This window comes from Rhinopithecus bieti, unplaced genomic scaffold (genome assembly GCF_001698545.2).
Source record: "Rhinopithecus bieti isolate Rb0 unplaced genomic scaffold, ASM169854v2 scaffold_42745, whole genome shotgun sequence".
Taxonomy (NCBI): domain Eukaryota; kingdom Metazoa; phylum Chordata; class Mammalia; order Primates; family Cercopithecidae; genus Rhinopithecus; species Rhinopithecus bieti.
In genome coordinates this window covers 2376279-2400087 of record NW_016819184.1, presented here as the reverse complement: position 1 = coordinate 2400087, position 23809 = coordinate 2376279, and the positions used below count along the sequence as shown (strand labels likewise).

The 23809-nt window shown below is 48.1% G+C and overlaps 1 protein-coding gene across 4 annotated transcripts in view; it reads left to right on the top strand.

The window, feature by feature from the left end:
- DOCK1 (dedicator of cytokinesis 1) overlaps positions 1-23809 on the top strand; it is a 487728-nt gene that overhangs the window by 430298 nt on the left and 33621 nt on the right. For all 4 annotated transcript variants that reach the window (XM_017858668.1, XM_017858667.1, XM_017858670.1 and 1 more), the window contains 6 exons: positions 7602-7691; positions 9247-9351; positions 14269-14410; positions 14544-14622; positions 16050-16134; positions 20680-20766. In XM_017858668.1, coding sequence (XP_017714157.1) covers positions 7602-7691; positions 9247-9351; positions 14269-14410; positions 14544-14622; positions 16050-16134; positions 20680-20766 — 588 coding nt within the window. The remainder of the gene's footprint in view (positions 1-7601; positions 7692-9246; positions 9352-14268; positions 14411-14543; positions 14623-16049; positions 16135-20679; positions 20767-23809) is intronic.

The following is a 23809-nucleotide window of genomic DNA, read 5'->3' as shown; positions in this document are numbered from 1 at the left end:
ATAGCACCAGAAGGGGAAGAGCTACTGATGACATCTCGCTTTTCCAGGGAAGTAGAGCCATCCTGGGAGATAGCAATGCGGGGGACTGCCTTCGTCCCTTCATGCTCCTGTAACAAAATGCCACAGACGGGGTGGTTATAAACCACAAATTCATATCTCACCGTTCTGGACCTGGGAATTCCTAGATCAAGGCACTCGCAGATCTGATGTCTGGAGAGGGCTTTCTGCCTGCTCCACAATGTTGCCTTCTCTGTGTCATCATGTCCTGGCAGGTGTGAGGGCACTCTCCCGGGCCTCTGTTTTGAGGCCACTCATCCTCACTCATTCGTGAGGGCTCCATCCTCCTGACCTAATCACCCTCAAAGGCCTCATCTCCTAATGCCAACACCTTGAAGCTGAGGATTTCAGCCTGTGAATTTGGGAGAGACAGAAACATTCAGAGCATAGCAAGGACATTGGAGCTAGTTTGCCAGTGGCCCTGTATTGTCTCCTGAAGATTTGGCTTACAAGGACCCAGTGGAAATTTCATGAAAGTAGAAAATAATGACATCATTTTCCTCTTTTCAGGGAGTAATTCTGGCAACATGGTGGCAGCAGACTTAAAGGAGGGAGGGTGGGGGCCAGAGACCAGACGAGGGATGGGGCATTGGGCCAGGCCTGAGCCCCTCAGAGCCAGTGGCAGATGGAAGTGATGTCATGCGACTTCAAGGTAGCTAATTCCACAGTGCCAAAGACCCTTGAACAGGGTCAGAGTCAGAAAAGCAAGTGCCAGGAGTGACTGGGGCCACCACTGGCCTGGAAGCCCAGAGTTCTTGCTGGGAGGAAGATGTACGGAGGAAATGCTCCACTTGCTGCAGAGAGCAGATGGGGTCCTTTCCTCCGTTCAGCATTGAGCAAGGCAGCGAGGGTGCATACGGAGCAGTCCTGTGCAGGGCATTTAAAGGAGGGGGTCAAGAAAGGGAGAAAGGAGCAGGGTCACAGCTGCAGTGATGCTGCGTGCATAGAGAGTCCTGGGCCAGGTCACAACTGCAGTGATGCTGTGTATATAGAGAGTCCTGGGCCAGGTCACAGCTCCAGTGATGCTGGATACATAGAGAGTCCTGGGTCAGGTCAGCTGCAGTGATGCCGAGTGTGTAGAGAGAGAGTCTTGGGCCAGATCACAGCTGCAGTGATGCTGGGTGTGTAGACAGCCCTTGGCTAGGTCACAGCTGCAGTGATGCTGTGTACATAGAGAGTCCTGGGCCAGGTCACAGCTGCAGTGATGCTGGGTGCATAGAGAGCCCTGGGCCAGGTCACAGCTGCAGTGATACTTGGCAGCTCCCCACCCTGTGCCCTGGATTCCCCCCAATCCCAGGACATCTCACCAGCACATCTGCACTCTTCCCTTGCAGCAACCACGTGTTGTTCTGTCAGCTCCCACCCTCCCACCTGCAACCAGCCATTATTGCTCTCATCTTTAAGGAGAGTTCTTTCTTGTTCCAACTCCCCTGTCCAGCCACTGCCCATTTCTCCTCCTCTTTCTACAACACTCCATAAAGGGTGATCTGCACTTGCTGTTCCTCTCGTCCTGTTGTCTCTGGAGCCCACTCCCTCACCAGTGGCCAGTAACTGCCTGTGGAAGGCAGGAGTGAGCAGCTCCATGTCTCTCTCTCTCCAATTAAAGCACTGAGCAAGAAGCAGCCGTATCTCTTGCTGCCTGCTTTAGGCTTTTCAAGGTCTTTCTTTGCAAAACTACAAATGTAGTCTTTGCAAAACTACAAAAGACAAAAGTCTTTGCAAAACTACAAAAGAAAAAATGCCCTATGTCTGTTAAAAAAAAAAATTCATTTTTTACCTAGCACATTACAAGCTGAGTGAATAGTTTTCTGTTTTGACTAATAAGGTATTGCTGTGGAATAAAGAAGCCATGTTGATGAGCATAAGTCACATGGGCAGTGGATCATATGAGATCTGAGCATGACACAGGTAGTGGCTCCTGCATGACCAGGCAGTGTGTCCTGTATGACTGGGACAGTGACTCCTGTATGACCGGGGCAGTGACTCCTGTATGACCCGGGCAGTGGCTCCTGTATGACCCAGGCAGTGGTCCCTGTATGACCCGGGCAGTGGCTCCTGTGTGACCCGGGCAGTGGTCCCTGTGTGACCCGGGCAGTGGCTCCTGTGTGACCCGGGCACTGGCTCCTGTATGACCCAGGCAGCAATTCCTGTATGACCGTGGCTCCTGTGTGACCCGGGCAGTGGTCCCTGTGTGACCCGGGCAGTGGCTCCTGTATGACCCAGGCAGTGGTCCCTGTATGACCCGGGTATTGGGTCCTGCATATCCTGGACAGTGGTCCCTGTATGACCTGAGTAGTGACTCCTGTATGACATAGGTCGTGGCTCCTGGATGACACAAATAGTGGTTCCTGGATGACACAGGCAGTGAGTCCTGTATTACACAGCTGTGACTCCGATTTGACAAAGCAGGGATTCCTGTGTGATGGGGCAGTGGCTCCAGTATGACATTGCTGTGTCTGGTCCATCTCGTGCACACTTGGGGTGACTTTGGCATCATTACTGCAACATCAGTCAGCTTTCAACTGCAGACCATCTTTGCTGGGGCAGGGAGTCAGGCCTGAGTCTGCCTCAGAAAGGTCTTCGCAAAAAGTCAATCCTGCACCAGATCAGTCAGTGCCGGCTGAGCACTCCAGGAGGACCAAGGATGAGGCCTGGCTCAAGGAAAAAGTGAGGGGCCTGGAGAGGGTGGACATGCTTGAAAAGGGTCTCCATTCCTTGCAGCACAGTTGCAGGCAACACCAAGACTAGCTGGGCCCTTGGAACCATCCAGGCCCACCTCACCAGGGCCGCCCGCCACACACCTGGAAGGGACACTGTCACTCAGCATGCATTGAGCAAAGAATGGACTGAACACAGCCTCCTGCTAGCCCTGGGCCTCCCTGGCCCCTGTGCTGCTGCTGAGGGACCTCCCCCAGAGCTCTGGATTCTTCCACACCAGTGATTTTAATCCATTTTGATGTCAGAGACGTGTGTGGGACTCTGGAAATTCAGAGGGTAATTGAGTATGACTCTTTTCCCAATAACTGCTGTGAAAAAACAGAACAGATGAATTTTAGAAGGATGTCTGAAATGCAAGCATCCTATAAAGTATCTCCACTGGTGAGTTACTTACAGCTAGTCAGCAAATGAAACCAGAGTCGCCCACCAGTATCCTGGTGAGTCATCGCCAGCCTGAATTATTAGAAAGGGACGGCTGTCCCGGCTGGCATCTTGCCTTTCATCTGCCGCTGTTCCCTTGTCCTATGACATCCATGTTGTCATCCTATCAAAATCATCAGCATCACCTCATGGGTAAGAAATCAATTCCTGCTACATTCTCTACAGCTGCTTCTGTCTGGGAACTAAGGAAGGAGTTTTATTATAAAAGAAAGTTTTTATTCCAGTTTCTATTCATGGAACTTGAAGAAATGGAACTTCCTGAAACCAGGAGGTTCAGAAAAATAGAGAGAAGATTATCATCTCAAAAGAACACGTCTCATATCATCTGGGGGAAAGCAGGGGTGGGGAGACCGTCCTCCATGCTGCAAGTCAACTGGCAATTTCGAGAATGCCATAAATTGGATTAAAGATTTCACATCAGAAAATAAAGCTGTCTGCTGATACGGGGCTTTTTCATTTGGGACTGTGGCAAACCTCATAAGCCTGTAGCACTTCTGAGAACGGAGCCAAACCAGGGTGTTCAATCGCAGAGGCTAAAGCGCTTCTTTCACTGAGATCATCTAAATCTAGATCATACTGAATCTGCCTTCTTTCTGGGCCAGAAACGTTTTCCAAGGTATTCACGTTGGAAGTATGAATTACCCACACTCTCTTTAAAGCCCCATCCAATTAAAAGGAGATGAAAATCTCCTTGATGCAGAGGCCTTTGAAACACGCTGGGGGTAGAGGGGAGGGATGAGAGATACATATTTACAGGAAATCTGATAGAAAAGACCACCATGTAACCTGAGGGTGAGTCTGAGAAGATAGTTACTCAAGACTTGTATTTCTTTTAAAAACAATTAGTTTCGATATGTATCTAAAGTATCTCCTCTGTCATTTAGGATAAAGACAGATTAGGCTTTTACTCAGGAATGAATTAGAAGCCCTGGCATTCTAGGAAGCTAAAGAGTTTGTATCCACTTGCAGAAAACTGAAAAAAAAAAAATAATCTGGTGTAAGAGACCTACAAGGAAAGGTAATGTTCTCTTTGAATTGGAAATCTGCTTAGAGAAGAAGTGGTCACTGGAGCTTTAAAAAAACATTAAAAGTAAGGAAGTTCTCCCTTCCTAGAAAATGTGAGCTGGGGCTCTAGCAGAGGACACACGAAAGACTTAGAGCAGCAGACTGAGCTATTCCAGGAACGGGAGGCAACTTTCAACCTTCAGCAGGATGGGGGAGGCAGATTGGGGCTCTGGGAAGGGACCAGGTAGCAGAGCGGGGACCGTAGGCAGGACATCTTGGGCCACCTCCTGCCCTCCCTGGACACTGGTCCCAGCTCTGAAATCTTTGTTTTCTTTGGGCTTACTTTTATTTTGTTATTCAAAGTATTAAAATGCCACTCTGATTCTAGAATAACTTTTACTCTCATCGAAAATAGCTGATGGCTTCTTTACGTCGTGGCTATGACAAGAGTATTTTGGGAGCATTTAAGTAAAACAATGTTCTTAAGTTTATTAGGTGGCTCTGAAGTGAGTGAGGCTTCAGTGGGGTCATCCTATAGAAAGAAAAGGCAAAGACCAGTGAGCAGGTGGGGACTCAGCGCCAAGGATGACCCATGTTTAGGGCTTGGCAGTCTGTCTCCCCTGTGGCAACCTCGAGTTCAAGGCCAGCCTGGACTCTTTTCAAATCCATCCTGGCAGGAGGCGGGGAAGCAGCTTGGAAGGGCTGCTCCGTGGCCATCAGGAACAAGGACTTTCGAAAAGGCCACGCTGGGTCAAGCCCACCTCTTATCTGCTGTGCGTCCTTGGCAAAGCTACTGACCAGTCTGATCCCTAGATTCCTTATCTGCAAAATGAGTGTAATGCAGATGCCCACCTGACAAAGTGATTGGAGGCCTTAAACAGGAGAGCACAGGTGGCTGGACAGAGTAAGCTGGGAAAAGCCGAAGCCACCTTTGCAAAAAAACTAACAGTGAGGAAACTATGTCAATAAAAGAGATCTAATCTAAATCCTCACCTGCCCCCTGTAATCAGCTTGAGGTGTTTCCAGCTCTTGGGAAACTGCCTTCCCCTGGCACTGTCTGCGACCAATTATTATTTTAGAGAGACAGTGTAACAACTGCCTGACCATCACCTGACAGTCACCTGACTTTACTGGTAGGATGTCAGGGGAGCCTTCTCCTGCCCCGCTCAGTCATGCCTCTCCTGTAATCATTCCTGGGCTTTGGCTAAGCCAACTCTGGGAGACCTCTAGTTTAGAGTTTAAATGATAATAGCCCTTCTCTGAAACTCAGCCGCGTTTATAAAGCTAATGAAAGGCCGTCAGGCTAGGAAGAGGAGAGAAACCTGAATTCTGCTAAGGTGTAGACTGGTCACAAAATACGCAACTTCACTATTGTAAATTAGCCTTTTGAGATCTTTTCAGATTTTTTGCTTGTCTGACACCTGGCTCCACCCAAACCACCAGCCCCACTCCTGTGGCCCACCTAGAAGCAACTCAGCTCAAGAGGGCAGCTCTGACCCCCTGTGATTTCATCTCCAACCCAACCCATCAGCAGCAAGCATCCATTAGCTGGCCATCACCACCCCTTCTCCCAAACTGCCTTTGAAAAGCCCCTCCCCTGGGAGCTTTTGGGGAGACTGAGTTGAGTAGTGTTACCGGCCGCAAATCCGTACGGCTCTGCAGCAACCTCAGTTCTCACCACCTCAGAAGAAGGAATTCGATTGAGGGGCATAAAGCAGAAGAGACTGAGGCAAGTTTCAGAGCCGGAGTGAAAGTTTATTAAAAAGTTTTAGAGCGGGAATGAAAAGAAAGTACACTTGGAAGAGGGCCAAGCAGACATCTTGGAGGTCAAGTGCCCCATTTGACCTTGGGCTTGGGGTTTGATATGCTGGGCTACTTCCAGCATCGTGTGCCCCTTTTCCAGTGGAATGCCCCTGGAAGGTGACCAGTTAAACTCCGCCATAATGCCTCTCAATTCACATGCTTGAGCCCACTCACCCAACTCCTGAAATCTTACCAGGAAGCTGCTGATTACCAGCTTGAGGTGTTTCTAACTCTTGGGAAACTGCCTTTCCCTGACACTGTCTGCAACCAATTATCATTTTAGAGAGACAGTGTAACAACTGCCTGACTAGCTACCTGCTGTAACAGCATGGCTGGCCTTATGTCAATTAAACTCTTTCTTTACTGCAAGGCCTTGGTCTTTTTTTGTGCAGCAGGCGGGTGGGGGCTCAGTGCCAAGGGTAGTCCAGGTTTGGGGCCTAGAAAGCCTGGCCTATTGGGTGGTTCCAAAGCTGTGTGGTTCCCCGGAGGACTGGTGCTACCATGTTGTGGGAATGATGGCAGTTGAGAAGTGGTGATTCGTGGCTGGGAATGCAGCATGTAGGATGATAGGAAGCTTTCCTGGTTGTAAATCAGCATCCAGCAGTTCTGTTCACTAAACCTTGTTAGGCAGGCCCTGGGTTAAGGTCCAGAGGTTTTCCAGGTTGATAAAGCTGAGCCATTGTCCTCAAGGGCTTGTATTCTCTGAGGAGGAATGACAAAGGGGCATGCTAGTTTCAGTACATTGCCAAAAGTTTTGAGGCAACAGGATCCTGGGTCTTTGTGGAAGCACAAAGGGGATTGGAGTGGCAGCTAGGAAGGCTTCCTGGAAGAGATGGTTCCTCTGATTTTTCCATGGTTTTCTCCAGTAATCCACTTTGTTTTCCCAAGAAAAATAAGGAAAATTCAGGTCAACTATCTATCAAAAAATTATTCCACATGTGTCACAAGCTTATCAACATTTTAATCACTGATTTAGAAAGTTACTTACGTTACAAAGTTCCCCCTTTTCAAAATGATGCCCGGCTTTATATCCATAGCAGAGTCACACACATACATCAAACTTTCTGCAAGCTTTAGTTTAGAGTCGAAATCTGCCCTGATATTTTTGACCATGGATGATTTTCAACATAGCATTTTATAGGTGGATGACTTGGGAGAAGAGCCAATCAGGCCCCCAGTTTCTACATAAATGCATCCCACAGCCTCTCTCCACCCTACAGTTCCTTTTCCCTGGCTCCAAGGCTGTTCTGACAGATGGGCTTTGGGCCCCAGCTGGCAGCAGGAGAGCAAGGACAGAAGCAGTGAGGACTGGCCGACAGACTGCTGGTACCGTGGCAGAGGCCTGCGTGTTTGACATGCCAGTGATCGACCTCTTTGACCAGCTGATGCTGTGGGTCACGAGCCAAAAGACAGGAGCTTCAAGAAAATATTTGTATTTTTTCAGTGTTACTCCCATAGTGTTTCATTTCTTCAAATGTACTTCTACACTGTTTTATTTTGAATGATTGCATTCCTGCTTTACTCTTCGCACAATTCAGGCCTCGGTTTCTCTTTCTTTTCTTTGTTTCGACTCACAGATGTGGGAGGAGGCCATTGCCTTGGGCAAGGAGCTAGCCGAGCAGTATGAGAACGAAATGTTTGATTATGAGCAACTCAGCGAATTGCTGGTGAGTCTTTATTTCTTTTCATTTAAATCAACACAGGCAATCTCAGCTGGTTTTTCAGAAATTTCTCTTTCCATGTCAATGTTGGGGTTCACCCCAGGTACTCTGGGACCCGGGCCATGTCCCTCCGTTTTGCCTAGGAAGATGGTTTTAGTTTATTTGCTGGTTGATATTTGGCCCATAAATATTTACTTTTTAGTCCCAAGTCAGCTACCAAACTCTTAAGGCTTCTATGAACAAATTGTACATAAACAACTGCTGACCTTGTGTGTAGTGGTCTTGACAGCCCAGGAGTCTCTGAGCATTTGTACTAGTTTAAAACTGACTCCAGGCCAGGCACGCTGGCTCATGCCTGTAATCCCAGCACTTTGGGAGGCTGAAGCGGGTGGATCACGAGGTCAGGAGATCGAGACCATCCCGGTTAACACAGTGAAACCCCGTCTTTGCTAAAAAATACAAAAAATTAGCCCGGCGTGGTGGCGGGCGCCTGTAGTCCCAGCTACTTGGGAGGCTGAGGCAGGAGAATGGCGTGAACCCGGGAGGCGGAGCTTGCAGTGAGCTGAGATTGTGCCACTGCACTTCAGTCTGGGCGACAGAGCGAGACTCCGTCTCAAAAATATATATATATATATATTTGTAATTTTGATTTTATAGTTATAAATGTAATATATTATTATTGTAAAAATCACCTTTAATAGCACCACCATTGGCCAGGCATGGAGGCTCGCACCTGTAATCCCAGTACTTTGGGAGGCCGAGGCAGGCAGATCACGAGGTCAGGAGATCGAGACCATCCCGGCTAACATAGTGAAACCCCATCTGTACTAAAAATACAAAAATGTTAGCCGGGTGAGGTGGCAGGCGCCTGTAGTCCCAGGTACTCGGGAGGCTGAGGCAGGAGGATGGCCTGAACCCGGGAGGTGGAAGTTGCAGTGAGCCGAGATTGCGCCACTGCACTCCAGCCTGGGCAACAGAGTGAGACTCCGTCTCAAAAATGAAAAAACCTGACCCCTTCTATGAGAGGGGGATGGACAGATAATGACCAGACCTTTCTTCTACCATGGGAACGCTGTTAGTTTCTAATCACTGCCTCCTCCACCTTGTCATTTTTCTATTCAGCAGATCACCTTAATGATGTGGGAACGTGTGTCATGAATTTAGAACAGAACGATTCTGTTCTTTTAAATTCTCCTTGAATGTATCCCACTATCTGACCCATACCTTTTAAAAAGTACTAAGGGCCAGCCGTTTAATCAGAAGAAAACGCATTTCTTTGGCACCTCTTCGGTTATTGAAAACACCCAGAAGTCACAACTGTTTGCTGAATTTGGTCTTGTTTGTTCAGATTCCTTTGCGAAATGATGGAGGAGGAGTGAAAAATAATGTCAAAACAATGGAGTGAGATGAAATTCAGGTGCAGCCTCAGTACCATCTCCCACCATCTCCCTCTCCCACCCTATAGAAGTTGCCAGAGCTTTTAAAGAGCCCACAAGAAGAATCCAGAGGCACACATGCTTGAATACTCAAACCTGAAATGCATTCTCTTTTTTCCTTCCAGAAAAAACAGGCTCAGTTTTATGAAAACATCGTCAAAGTGATCAGGCCCAAGCCCGACTATTTTGCTGTTGGCTACTACGGACAAGGGTTCCCCACATTCCTGCGGGTAAAGTTTGATTCTGCCTAATCTGAGCCATGATTGTTCCCCCAGCAGAGAATCCCCTTCCCGTTCTGAGGAAGGGTGGGGAGTTTGCATCTGCGTGGCAAGGTACAACTGTCCACACTGCCATAGCTTGGTGGTTAGCCCAGGGGACAGAGAGAGACTGACAGGATTTTCTTTGGTTGCATATAACCTTTCCATCGGATGTTTCCTTAAAACAACCCTCCTTCGGAGATGTACGTGTATTATTGTAATTGAGGTGTGGTATGTGTAACATACTATTTGCCATCTTAACCATTTTCAGGTGTATAGTTCAGTGGCATTAATACATTCACATTGTTGTGCAGCCAGCACCACCATCTGCCTTCAGAACTTTTTCATCTTGCAAAACTGAAATTCTCCATCCGTCAAATACTGCCTCCTCGTTCTCCCTCCGCCTAGCCCCTGGCAGCCGCCATTCTACTCTGTGTCTCTATGAATCTGACTGTTCTAGGGACCTTGCATCAGTGAAATTGTACAGTATTCGCCCTTCTGTGTTTACCTTGTTTCACTCGGCCGAATGCCTTCCAGGTTCCCCAGGTTGTAGCATGTGTCAGAATTTCATCCGTTTTAAGGCTGAATGGTATTTCGTTGCATGGAGAGGCCACATTTTATTTATTCATTGATCCATTGATGAACATTTGGGTTGTCCCCACCCAATGTGCTGCTGTGAAGATGTATGATTTTAATTATATGGGAAATTGGAAGTGGATCTGTATGGCCACGGTGCTGGAAACTCCAAATCAGGCTCCATCCCTGAGACAGGCCGGTGCTTTCGGACATGTGATTGAAGCAGTAACCGTGATCACCTGCCAGATGCCCGTTTCCCAATATTCACATGAGGCCAAAGGGGAAGTTATATAAATATTAATAATGCTGCCTGGCCTACCATAGAACTGTCTATAAATTTTCTCAAAAACACATTCTTGGATGCCATTGACCAATGGGTCATAATTTCCTGATATTTCTTAGGACTTTTTTTTTTTTTTTGACACATGGTTTTCTCTTATCCTAGGAGACCATGTGTGATTGCTCTGGCTTTAGGAAGCAGAAGCTCTGTGTCTTGAGCACGGCTGTCTGGGGCAGTTGAAACCAGTTGGGAGATTCCACTGGTTCCAGACGTTGCTCATTTGGGCTCCTGTGTTTCCGATTCCACGGGAGTCACTAATAGTGTGAGACACCTCTTTATCACGGTACCCAGAGGATACAAACCCCCCCTTAGGAAGGACATGTCCCTGTTGACAGGAGAGCCCCACAGTTCTGGCCTGCTCCATGAGGTGAGGCTGGCTGCCCACTCCTCAGCATCCTGCCTGGTGACGGAGGCGTCTGGCCTTGTCCTGGTCATTGCTGGTCAGCTTTTCCTCTTGCCTTCATTGTGCAGCAAAGGCAGTGGTTGATCAGAAGCACAGATTCTGAACAAAGTCTTCCCTTCCAGATAATGAATAAAGGAGGCTTAGTTACAAGCTGTGAATTAGAGACAAGTTTGAAATTAGCTTCATTCTCAATAAAAAACAAAGCTGAAGGGTGGAATGAGCTTGGAGTTAAAGCCACTTACTGTTGCTAAAGGCTTTAATTTGAGTGTGTGTGCTCCGGAACATACATCTTTAAGAAAGGGAGAGAAGTGGACCAAGCCATGGCAGCCTTGTGCAGTGCTTGGTGTTAAATGGTGCGTGTGGCCCCTGTGGATGGAGATCTACCTCTGGATATGTAGGCACCAACTCTGGATCCATGCAGGATGGTTATCCCGGAGTCCAGAGCAAGGGAGCAGCCTACGTGGAATATTATGTGAGGGCAGTGCCGGGTGCAGAGGACGTGTCACAGCCCCCGAGCCCAGTAGACGCCAGGTTGTCCCAGGAGCTCATGCACGGCAGGCTCCAGGGACGGTCCTGGATCATCTCCACCACCAAAAGGACAAAATGAAAAGTCCAAATGGAGGTTAACAGGCTTGGTTAATATTGAACTAACTGTCCCGCCACACCTGGATCATTCTGCGGAGCTGCAGCAATGTAGTTATCACGCTTCCCAGATCACCTGGCAGGGGTCAATCTGCCAGTGACACTAGCAAGTTACCAAAAAGTGGGCGGAATGTTTGAGTGCTTCACGCCCTGCTGGAGAGGAGCCTCCAAGAACTGACTAGCTGTCCCTTTTGCTTTGTTTTTCTCTAAAAATTGATCTCACCGTTGTTTGTGCTCATATTAATATTTATAGGTCTTACAAGGAATAAATATCTTTGACTCTGTATATTTTCCCCTTGTTTTCATGTTCAAAGGGATCATTTCAGAATGCAAAGTCACTGACATTTTCAGAAAATGTTATTCGTGTTTTTATCTATAACTCACCAGCGTTTTCTATTAAAGTTTTATATACATTTTATTATTATGTCTTTCTTATGTAAAGCATAAGAAAAATGCTTGGTAGTTTCATAGTAGTCTGTTATACATTAAATCTTACTGAATTTTGGAAGTGTGTGGCTTTATATAGCCTTAGAAGGTGTTCAAACTGTGTATTTATATTTCTAATTAAGACTACATATTATCTGGTTTCTGCTTGATTTTTTTTTTTTTTTTTTTTTTTTTTGGGAGATAAATAGAACATTTTCTTCCATAATGGTACTTTTAAGACATATCTAAGCACAAAGTGAAAAAGAATTCAATTCTTAAACTGGTTCTTTTTTAGTGATTTAGGAGAACTCAGAATAAGCTGGGGCGAGGGAAGGGGATTGTCTTAGTCCACTGGGGCTGCTGTAACAGAATACCTTAGACTGGGTACTTTATAAACCACAGAATGTGTTGTTCACAGTTCCGGAGGCTGAGAAGTCCAAGATCAAGGTGCCACCAGATCTGGAGTCTGAGGAGGGCCATTCCTCATAGATGGCGCCTTCCACTTGTTCTCACGGGATGGAAAGGGCAGGCAGCTCTCTGGAGCCTCTTTTCTAAGGCACTGATCCCTTTCACAAGGGTGGAGCCGCAATACCTAATTCCCTTCCAGAGGCCCCACCTTCTAATACTATCACTTTGGTGGTTAGGTTTCAGCATCTGAATTTTGGGGGCTACAAACATTCAGACCACAGCAAGGATCAGTTGATTCAGTGTCATACAATCTCTCTTAATCCTTTTGAAAATCCATTAGTTAGACAAATTTTAATTTGACTTCAATCTTGGTCTTTAGGGGATAAGTGTAAAAATATGCAGCAAGATGCTGTCCTCCATCTGCCTCTGTCTGTCTCTGTTCGTCTCCGTCTCTGGCACCTGTCCAGGAATGACTGCAGATGGGGCAAGGCTGCAGCTGAATTGGGAGCAGTCAGCCTGGAGGTTCTTTCCCAGTGTCCCCTGATCGAAGAACAGAAGCACCTCAGCAACCACATCCTGTCCTGGAAAGCGTTACCCCAGACTTCTGTTTCTTGTACCCCTGTGACTTCTACTTGCTGTCTTCTCCTTGTGGCAGTTTTCATTTCAGTTGAGACAGCCCTAGATGGGACAGGGTGGGTGGGGGGAGGCAGAAGCCTTCCAAAACCAGCAGCAGCATTACACTAGATACCCATTGGCGTCTTTCTGTGACCCAGTTGACACTCAGAACACACGTGTTGAATTCGGGAAAAAAGGAGACCTGTTATATCTTGCAAGGAAAGCGTTCCTTACAGGTGTATTTACAGAGGACTGTGTCACACTCAGGCAGAAAAGACCTCAACAAGACAGCCTTGTGGAAGGAAGAAAACTTACCTGCTTAACTCCCCTCCACGCCCCAGGCTGCCTAGCCTAGCCTAGCCATCTGTAACAACCCCAGTGGACTGACACTCCAACTTGGGATTTATGGAGGTGACAAAAGTGTCATTGGAGATGGACCAAACCAGCCTTTCCAAGAAGAGCTCTGTGTATTGTATCTTGACATATGTTGATGAATAATGACCTGCACAAGCACTCTTGAGTGCAGGAAGGGAAGCCCTGCTCTCCATCCTTCTCCAGTCACTCCCTCGGGGGAGGCCAGGAACTTAGTAACTCTGGGCCCTGGACTGCATCCCTTCCCCTCGGGTTCTGCTCACCTCGACTGTGTCTCACAGGAGTCGGCACGGAGTGGCCGTGCTCAGGCACTGGGACCCCCCTTAGCTCATGCTCTCTTAAATTCCTTATGGCAGAATGGGCCGGGCGTGGTGGCTCAAGCCTGTAATCCCAGCACTTTGCGAGGCCGAAATGGGCAGATCATGAGGTCAGGAGATCGAGACCATCCTGGCTAACACAGTGAAACCCCGTCTCTACTAAAAAAAAACACAAAAAACTAGCCGGGCAAGGTGGTGGGCACCTGTAGCCCCAGCTACTCGGGAGGCTGAGGCAGGAGAATGGCGTAAACCCGGGAGACGGAGCTTTCAGTAAGCTGAGATTCGGCCACTGCACTCCAGCCTGGGCGACAGAGCAAGACTCTGTCTCAAAAAAAAAAATTTCTTATGGCAGAATGAAAATGACTTCATTAGGGCCTACCTGAAAAGAAAACAAAAACCAGAAAAAGCGTGGACATCATTATCCGCTTGCCCTGGCTGCCTTACCCCCTTCTAACCCTTTCATGCCCACTCTAGTGTGGGCTTCTGAGTGTTCATTTGGTTTTCGTATAGTTTTAAATCAGTTGTTACTGTCAATATGCAAACATAGCACAGATGTTAGTAGCGCAGTGTTGAGTGCCTCTTAAACAGTATTAACTTACGTGCTTGATGACCATGTGTTCTTGATTAACAAAGCCAACGCAAGTTAAAAAAAAAAAAAATTACAAGTTGTTCTTAAATTCAATGACATTTTGTAAGAACCCGTAAGGCATATTTTAAGACCAGCACATTGCATGTGAACTCTTCCTGGCCCTTTCTCTGTGGTGTTATTAAATGAATGTCACCCTTTCCAGGGAAAAGTTTTCATTTACCGGGGGAAAGAGTATGAGCGCCGGGAAGATTTTGAGGCTCGACTATTAACTCAGTTTCCAAATGCTGAGAAAATGAAGACAACATCTCCACCAGGCGACGATATTAAAAACTCCCCTGGCCAGTGTATCCTTTAAGACAACCGCATCAACTCTGAAACCATGGCGATGCCATTCATTTGGGTGGTTGGGTGTGATGGGAGGCCTCTCTCATGGTTGATGTCTGTGCTGCCTTAGCGATCCTTAACCCCTCACCTCAGATATTCAGTGCTTCACAGTGAAGCCCAAACTCGATCTGCCTCCTAAGTTTCACAGGCCGGTGTCAGAGCAGATTGTAAGGTAATCATCCCATTTTTCTTACCTAACATGAGGGTTGTAAGAGGCTGTGTGTACAGATCTCTTCCTAATGATTCTACCTTTTAAAGGATGATTTTTAACCTTTGATTCGCTTTCCAAATGCTCTTTCTGTCCTCTTTGAAGAGCAAGGGAAGCTAATTATATTCAGCATCCAAAAAAAGTGAAAGGAGATGTTAATCCGTGTGCTGGGAGCGTGCAAAGCCTATTCCTTTCCCAAAGTCAGCTGACGGCAAAAACCTAAGCGGGCAGTGGAGGCCATCTGGTCTCCTTTATAGGCCTGCCCCACGGGGTACAGTCTCCTAGGGAGCTTCACAGCAGTGCATCCTGCCCATTTCCAGCAAAGCCAAGTCCATACACGTGAGTGCAGCCTGAATGTTTGCATTTCGAAAGGTGGGAAATGGGATTTGCACATTTGCTCCTGGTGACACACAGGAGAACCCTTCAGCCTTACAGCACAGCAGTTCCATAATGTAGGATTATGAGGGGGCTTTTAAGCCCCCTGAGTCAACTGTCCATATTTGAATGAGATTTTCTGCCCGTCGGTTGAATCGCACCTGACTTAGCAATGGCATAGAAAGACCTGCTTTAACAGATGTGTTTGATATTAAGACTTTTCTGTTCTGTTTGATCCATGTTCTGGTGAAAATATTAATCTCTTTGATGACTTCATATTCCTTAGGATCTGCTTCATTTTGCTTCCTGAAGTTTGGTGGTTTCTTTGACCTTTCTTCAGCAATAATGGGAAATAAACAGGGACCCTGTGTGTTTACAAATGACTGCTCTCACAAGGCATACATTTTAAGGGTTGCAACCTTTTTTTTCAGAGGCCTTAAGCAAATAGTGAAGCTTAGAGCCTTCTCAGATGCAGTAGTTTCTTTTGCTGTGGAAGCCTGCCTGCATTTCAGTGCAGGGGAGGAATCAGTCTCAGTCTCCCCACGCCCTCCCCTGTGCACGCGGAAAGCCTGCCTCCCACCCTGGCCGCCAAGGCAGGTCACTTAGTTTCCTGTGTGTCACTCTTGGGGTGGCTGCAAAATCTGTACTTTGTAGATCTGAAACTGAAGTATGTCATACTTTTTAAAAATAATAATAAACACATACATTGAACACAAAAGCCTTTTTTCTCTCTCCTTCGCTTCACCTTTCCTCTGTTTTTGCTCATTTCACTCTTACTCAGCTTCTGTTTTCCCTCGAGGTGTTGGCGGGGACAGGGAAGAGGCAAAAACTCAAGTTAATTTTCCACCTGCCAACATCTCCCTGACTGGGAGAGGATGCCAAGACGATGGCTTCAGGTCAAGGTTAGGGAGATTTTGCAGGCGGCAATGACGTACTCTAAGGCCAGACCCTGTGTCCAAAAGCAAATTGGCTGTTTGCCGGGTTAAATGTCTAATGATCTGTCTGTCTCTGTACAGTTTTTACAGGGTGAACGAGGTCCAGCGATTTGAATATTCTCGGCCAATCCGGAAAGGAGAGAAAAACCCAGACAATGAATTTGCGGTAAAAAACAAACCACCAAAACAAACAAAAATATCATTCCTCCACCAGTAGAACTGCCAGTGGAGAAGCGTGGCCTCAAAGGCAGCCACAGGGCAGTATTAAATGTCTTTGTATATTGAGTGCAGAAATCCTAATCTATTACCCCCTCCAAAGTTAGAAAAACTAATTGCCATTTCACTAACAATATGACTAAGGTCACTGAGATATTTAATAAGGAGACTGTGCCGTCCGAATGCCGGAGCTCCCATGTGAGTACCGCACTGCCTTCCTTCCCTGTGAGCCCCAGGTGAGAAAGCAGGTACCTATTATCTCTAGTTACAAATGGGCCCATGGAATGCTGAGGTGCTGGGTGCTGACGTGGCTTCCTGCAGGTGACACAGCAGTCAGCACATGAACTCATTCCTAACTCAGGTGCTCATTCCTAACTCAGTATCCAGCACCTGAACTTCACTGGAGCAAAACACACAACTGCAGGGTTGACCCCAGCACTACTGGCAATACAGACTGGGTTGTTCTCTGTGGTGGGGACCATCCTGTGCGTCCAGGGAGGTTTGGCAGCATCCCTGAACTCTGCCTACTAGGTGCCAGTGTCACCACCCCAGTTGGGACAGCCAATCAAAAAGATTTCCAGACTGGGCGTGGTGGCTCACGCCTGTAATCCCAACACTTTGGGAGGCTGAGGCAGGTGGATCACATTAGTTCAGGAGTTCGAGACCAGCCTGACCAACATGGTAAAACTCTGTCTCTACTAATAGTACAAAATTAGCTGGGCATGGTGGCACATGCCTGTAATCCCAGCTACTTGGGAGGCTGAGGCGGAAGAATTGCTTGAACCCAGGAGGCAGAGGTTGTAGTGAGCCAAGATCGCCCCATTGCACTCCAGCCTGGGGGACAAGAGTGAAACTCCCATCAAATAAAACATCCACCCCCTATTGCAAACCACAGCATTTGAGTTGTAGAAATAACAGCAAACATCTTTAGAGCCTTTTTTTTTTTTTTTTTTTGAGACAGTGCCTCGCTCTGTCACCCAGGCTGGAGTGCAGTGGTGCAATCTCGGTTCACTGCAAGCTCCGCCTCCCGGGTTCACACCTTTCTCCTGCCTCACCCTCCCCAGTAGCTGGCACTACAGGTGCCCACCACCACGCCTGGCTAATTTTTTGTATTTTTAGTTTTCTTTTATTTTTATGTGTTTAGACAGGGTTTCACCGTGTTAGCCAGAATGGCCTCAATCTCCTGACCTCGTGATCCGCTGGCTTCGGCCTCCCAAAGTGCTGGGATTATAGGTGTGAGCCACCGCACCCAGCCCTAGAGCCTTTTAAAAATTCTGCATACAAACTGCTTTCATGGATTCATTTGTATTTTTATTTTATTTATTTTTTTGTATGGAGGTGGGGTCTATGTTGCCCAGGCTGGTCTTGAACTCCTGGGCTCAAGTGAGTGGATCCATGTTGAAAAGGCATCAAATAAGCCATAATTTTAAAAACATGTTAATGTTTATCCATCTTGCCTGGGAAACCTCCGGAAATCCCTATGTAGTCCTATATTGCAAGGAGGCATTAGCCCAGGGTCCCCCAAGGAGGACCAGCTCTGCTGAGAATGACTTCTCTTGTGTGCCATCTGAAGGCATCTAGGCTACCAAGGTCAAAGGTGAATTAGCACCCTACTCCTGATCAGAGCAAAGCTCAGAACCCTTCCAGCGGGGTTGCCTCAAGTAAAGAGTGGCATCTACCCACTCTCCCTGCCAATCCCTCAGGGGTCTGCCAGTCATCGGATCCTCAGGGCAGTACCTGTGAGTCTCCTATCTCAGCTCTTAAGAGCTATGGGGAAGTTCCTTCCAGCCCTGAGGCCAGATTCCTTGTGTGTCACCAAGGAGCACAAAGGAGCTTGGAGTTGGTGGAATCTGCAGTATTGTGCAGTCCCAGCAGGCTGGTTGTTTGAAGATTAGGACCCTATTTATTGGTGAACCCAACACCCTGGACCTCCTCCAGGACTGGTCACTGCAGTGTCTATTGTCTGCAACAGTGCAGGCAGAACCTAGGCATGTCTAACCTGGACACCCTCGCTAAGGGCAGTGGCTTTCAGAGCAGTCTGTACCCATTACTGTCATCACAAGCACTAATGCTAGTATTTATATGGAGTCCCTCAACTGTGGGATTTATAGGCAGTTCTTGAATTTCCCTCACACCTCTCCCATCTGGCAAGTAGATATATTCTTAGACTATAAAGAAATAGACACAAGGAGGTCAAGTGAACTGCTGAAGGGTGCGCAGCCAGTTGGGTGCAGAGCTAAGAATAACGAAGGCTCTTGACATTTTGAGCTATGCTGAGCCTCAGAGGCTATGCTTCTTCTAAATGGCCCTGAAATCCCCTAATGGCCCCGTTTAGGTCCGGGCACTTGGACAAAGTGTTCAGAAGCCGCAGGATTTGGTCCTTCACATGCCCCCCAAAACCTCAGATAAGTACAAAGTCTTTTGCTCTACTGGGAAGCCAGGCTCCGGCCCTACAGCAGGGAGCCCAGCTCCAAGTGCAGCGGGCTGGGGAAGCTGCCCAATAGGCCGAGAGCGGAGCAAGGTGGCTCACACCTGCAGACCTGGCAAGGGGTGACTGACGTGCTGGGGAGTGAGGGCACTGACAAGGAGGAAGATGAGACAGGGCCTGCGTGAGCAGGAACTGGCCGTAAATCCCAGGATAGAACCCAGAGGTCCCTCTCAGGGCATATTGACATGAGAAAAAGCACTGGAATCTGTTCAAGAGGTGGATGTGAGAGGGCCAGACCTGCTTCCACTGCTAGGACAAAAGCCTGAGGGAGCTGTCCCCATGGGGCAAAGGAGGACTGGCCTGGGACATGGAGGCCTTGCCTGTGTCCCTGTGGCTTCAACCAGCTCCTTCCCTTAGAAGTGTGAGATAAATGCTTTCCAAGATCCAAGCCAGTTTTCTGAATTCTTTTTTTTTTTTCTTTGAGACGGAGTCTCGCTCTGTTGCCCAGGCTGAAGTGCAGTGGTGTAATGTCAGCTCCCTGCAAGCTCCGCCTCCCGGGTTCAAGCGATTCTTGTGCCTCAACCTCCTGAGTAGCTGAGACTACAGGCACCTGCCATCACACGTGGCTAATTTGTGTATTTTTAGTAGAGACTGGGTTTTGCCACATTGCCCAAGCTGGTCTCGAAGGCCTGAGCTCAGGCAATCTGCCTGCCCCGGCCTCCCAAAGTTCTGGGATTACAGGTGTGAGCCCCCAAAGTGCTAGGATTACAGGTGTGAGCCCCCAAAGTGCTGGAATTACAGGTGTGAGCCCCCACGCTTGTCCAGTTTTCCGGAATGACTGGCATCCCATTATCCCATCTGCTTAAGTCTAGATTCCTGTTGACAGACTCAGACTGCTAGGTGACCCTGCAGTGCAGGGAGGTTGGAATGGCAGAAGATTGTTGCAAGCTAGACAGTGCAAAAGAGGCAGTAGGGTAAAGGGTTTCCAGTTGACCCCTGCAATGGAGTTTTTGTGCAATCCCTAAAGAGAAGTAGAATTATATTTATTGGCTTAGAACAGTTTCCTGCGATATGTAATACATTGTTTTACAAAGAACACAGATAAATGATGTTTTTATTTAAAATATACATAGACACACTTTTTAATACTTAGTAAGAAGTCTTGAACAATAGATACTACAGCATGTAGGTTATCAGCTTCAGGTAGGGGATGGTTTTTCCTCCTGCTATTTCCGTATCTTTATGTTCTCATGTAAACATATTAGTTACATCAAAACTTTTTTTTTTTTTTTTTTTGAGACGGAGTCTCACTCTGCCCCCCAGGCTTGAGTACAGTGGCACGATCTCGGCTCACTGTAACCTCTGCCTCCCGGGTTCATGCCATTCTCCTGCCTCAGCCTCCCAAGTAGCTGGGATTACAGGCACTTGCCACCACGCCCGGCTAATTTTTTGTATTTTTAGTAGAGACGGGGTTTCACCTTGTTAGCCAGGATGGTCTTGATCTCCTGACCTTGTGATCCGCCTGCCTCGGCCTCTCAAAGTGCTGGGATTACAGGTGTGAGCCACTGCGACTGGCCACGTCAATAATTTTTAAAGCTTAAAATACCGACTGGTTTTATCAGAACATCAGAGGTCACTTTGATTAAATCTAGTCTCCCAAAAATGTGTTTACCCCATTTAAGTTTCTCAGAAACACTGGCTAATGTAAGACTTCTTTGGAGCCTTTCTCAAAATCTCTTTGCTCATGAGGGGCTCCCCATGCCTCGTTTTGGAGTATACACATCTTTCTCACTCACCTAGTATACTTGCATTGTCATATGCCAGAGTGGTGGACAGTGTTGGCTGGGGACAGCGGATACTTTGATGTATCCTGAGGGACCGTTAGGCAGAGCGTAGCTTGTGAGGTACTACCTGAAGGCACACGTGCCCTGTGCTGAGCACCACAGACCCTGTCCTGCTGAAGGACCTGACTGCTGTGGAGTTATTCTGTAAATCCCCCTTAAGGTAGAGCTGTCCACCTGCTGACATCTTTCTAACCCGTGTTGTGTGTGTGTGTTTCCTTTGCAGAATATGTGGATCGAGAGAACCATATACACAACTGCATATAAGTTACCTGGAATTTTAAGGTGGTTTGAGGTCAAGTCTGTTTTCATGGTAAGGATGGCCCCCACCCCAGAAGGAATTGTCCGTTCCCTTCCTCAATACAGTCTGCCACGCCTTCCTCACCTGCTCGTGCCCTGTGGTCACTGTGGCAATGTGTACACAGCAGACCCCACGGTTCACGTAACCACCTCACCTGTTCTTGAAAGCATCGATATCTCCTCGCCCCCCCATATTCATATTCTAGTGGAAATGCTGTATAATCATGACCAACTCCAGCTTATCAAAAAACCAGAATGAAGATTTCATTTATTCTTACAACATATTTAAATTCAGTCATAGCTGTGCTGTTTTGACAGTGCTTTCTGTTAACCAAGTGAAAAGCTTAAGACAAATTCCAATTTACATGAACTTTTTTAAAGATATTTTTTCCTGATGATTTTATTGCCTTTTACGTGACAAACAACTATTAATTAATACTTCTTGCCCATTTCAAGTAAAAATAGCCTGAGACCATACCCCTCCCTGACCCTTTTTAAAGAAATAACGATTTCCACCTCTCAGCAAAGCTGAACCTTGCTTTGCGATGGGACCGTTTCATTTACATGAAACTCACATTTGCGGTGAGCTATTGGGCAATTTCATTTACATGAACCGGAGTTGAGCAGCAGATTTATTGACAGTATTGAGACGTCAAGGCCAAGCCAACTGGCAATATAAAAACATCTGATTGAAATACGTAAGTGTTTGTTCATGTGTCTCAATGCCTTTTGTTTTCCCCCAGCAAGAACTCACTGAGGGGGGTGGTACTTACCATGTAGTTTTTAATGAGTCCCCCCAAAACCCCTGATTATTTGTCTCTAGGATTTGGCCAGCACCTGTCTGCCCAGCTGCATGTCCAGCGCCGAGCCTTCTTTGCCCACACCAGCATGAGCTATGGGCAGCTATGGGCCACTCTCTTTGAGAGGTCGCCTGTGGTCAGAGCCACCTCTTTATACTCGAAGCACCCAGGACTCTTCGCCTGCCCCTCCTGGGGGCACTTTCTGCTCTGGAGTTCCCTTTCTGTGCCCCTAGCAGCCAGGCAGCACCTGACAGATAGAAGGCTGTAGGAGTTACGTGTCAGGTGGTAAAAATGCACCGCCTTTGCTGGGTCCCTTTGTAGCTGGTGAAGCACTGTACATACGAGAGACAACAGAAGAGCAGGCCCTCCACCTAAACAGGCCGTGATCCTCTTAATCACCCTCTGCCCATGAGCCCTTTGTAATCGGGGCCTGCCAGCCAGCGGCTGCCGGATGCAGGAGCCTAGGGAGGTGGAGAGGGGACCCCTGACCTTTCGTGAGGATGCAAGTCCTCCTCAGGCTGCATTGGCCATTTTGAACAGACTAAGAGGGCAGGAAGGCAAATAATCCCAGAATGGCAGGACTGACACCCTGCTGCCAAACCCTGGTACCCTCCTTATGCCACATGGGACCAACCTCCGTGGGATATCTGTGGGAGCAGCAGCTAACCTTGTTCCATAAAAATAGGAAGGATTCTTTCTTAGTGCAAATGAGATTAGTAACAGGGAGTTAACAGTCAGTCCAGGTGGAATACCGCCCTGGAGTGTGCGTTTGGTGAAACTGCCCAGGATGAAATGGAGGGCCTGGCAAAGCAAGTTGTGGGGTCAGGACAGCAGACAAGGGGCCCTCTCAGCAGTGTGCGCTTGGCTGGCCACACCCAGTGTATCACAATCTCCCCGAGGCTGTCCCTCCATCAGTGCAAGGACAGTGACATCGGTGGGCAGAGAGCCTCTGTTATCTGCACAGCCACCTAGGAGTGCCAGTCTGGGGTTGCTGATGGACAGAATGGCCCATTCTCTGTTCATCTCTGCCCTGCCCCACCCCCAACTCCCAGGCAGTCCCCTGGAGGCTGCAGCAGGAAGCACGCCAGACATGAAGATACCCAGAGCTCTTGGGCATGGGGAGGGGCCAATCACGCCTCCTTTGGAAGCAGCAAAGTTATTGTCGGGGTCACTCTGGGACATGGTCCCCGTGGCCCAGCGTGAGGAGGAGGTTTGGTCTGCTCAAGCCAGATCTGAGGGCAGCTGTGGTCCCTGCCTTCGACCAAGCCAGCCACATTGCCCTGGCACCTCAGGGCTGAGCTGGAGGGCACTGGGCTGGGACTTGGCCAGGCCAGGCCCTGTGGGGCCCTCAGAGAAAGAGGGTGGAGGTGTCTGAGAGACATGCACTGGGAGCCGGGAGGGCAGATGGTCAGTCCCCTACCTCCAGCACTGAAGGTCTCGTTAACCATGGCAGGTGTGCAAATGAGGCCTGTGAGGGAAGCGTGGAGTGCTCCAAGCAGCCTTTTTCTCCCAACCCCAGGGGCCATGAGCTCTCTTTGTTGTTGTTGTTGTTGTTGTTGTTTGTTTGTTTTTTGGAGTCTCACTCTCTTGCCCAGCCTGAGTACAGTGGTGCAATCTCGGCTCACTGCAACCCCTGCCTCCTGGGTTCAAGTAATTCTACTGCCTCAGCTTCCCGAGTAGCCAGGATTACAGGCATGCACCACTACACCTGGCTAATTTTTGTATTTTTAGTACAGATAGGGTTTTGCTATGTTGGCCAGGCTGGTCTCGAACTCGACCTCAGGTGATCCACCCACCTCAGCCTTCCAAAGCGCTAGGATTGCAGGCGGGAGCCACTGCACCTGCCCATCACTCCTCCTTCCCATGATGGTGTGTGGTGCCATGGCAGGGCCCTCCCTTGCCCTCCTTTACCCTCCCTAACTGGACAGGTAGTGCAGGCTGCCCGGGCTTAGATTCCTCAGAATTCCCGAACATCTTCTCCCTCTGCACAGCAAGCAGAGAACAAGAACAGAATTGGAAGTCTCTGTTCTGAAGCAGGTGTGTTCAAGCACCACTCAAGGCTGTGTGTTTTCCCAGGATGACCACATGTGTGCATAGCCACGTGCATACACAGCCCCCGCCCCCAGAGCAGAGCAGCAGCTTTGCTTTGTTCCTTTGGAATTTTCGTCTATGAGAACAAACAATAATAATAAAATGCCCAGCTGCCCAAAACTTCTGTTTGGAGGAAAGGTTCATGGAGGAGCAGGAAGCCTGCCC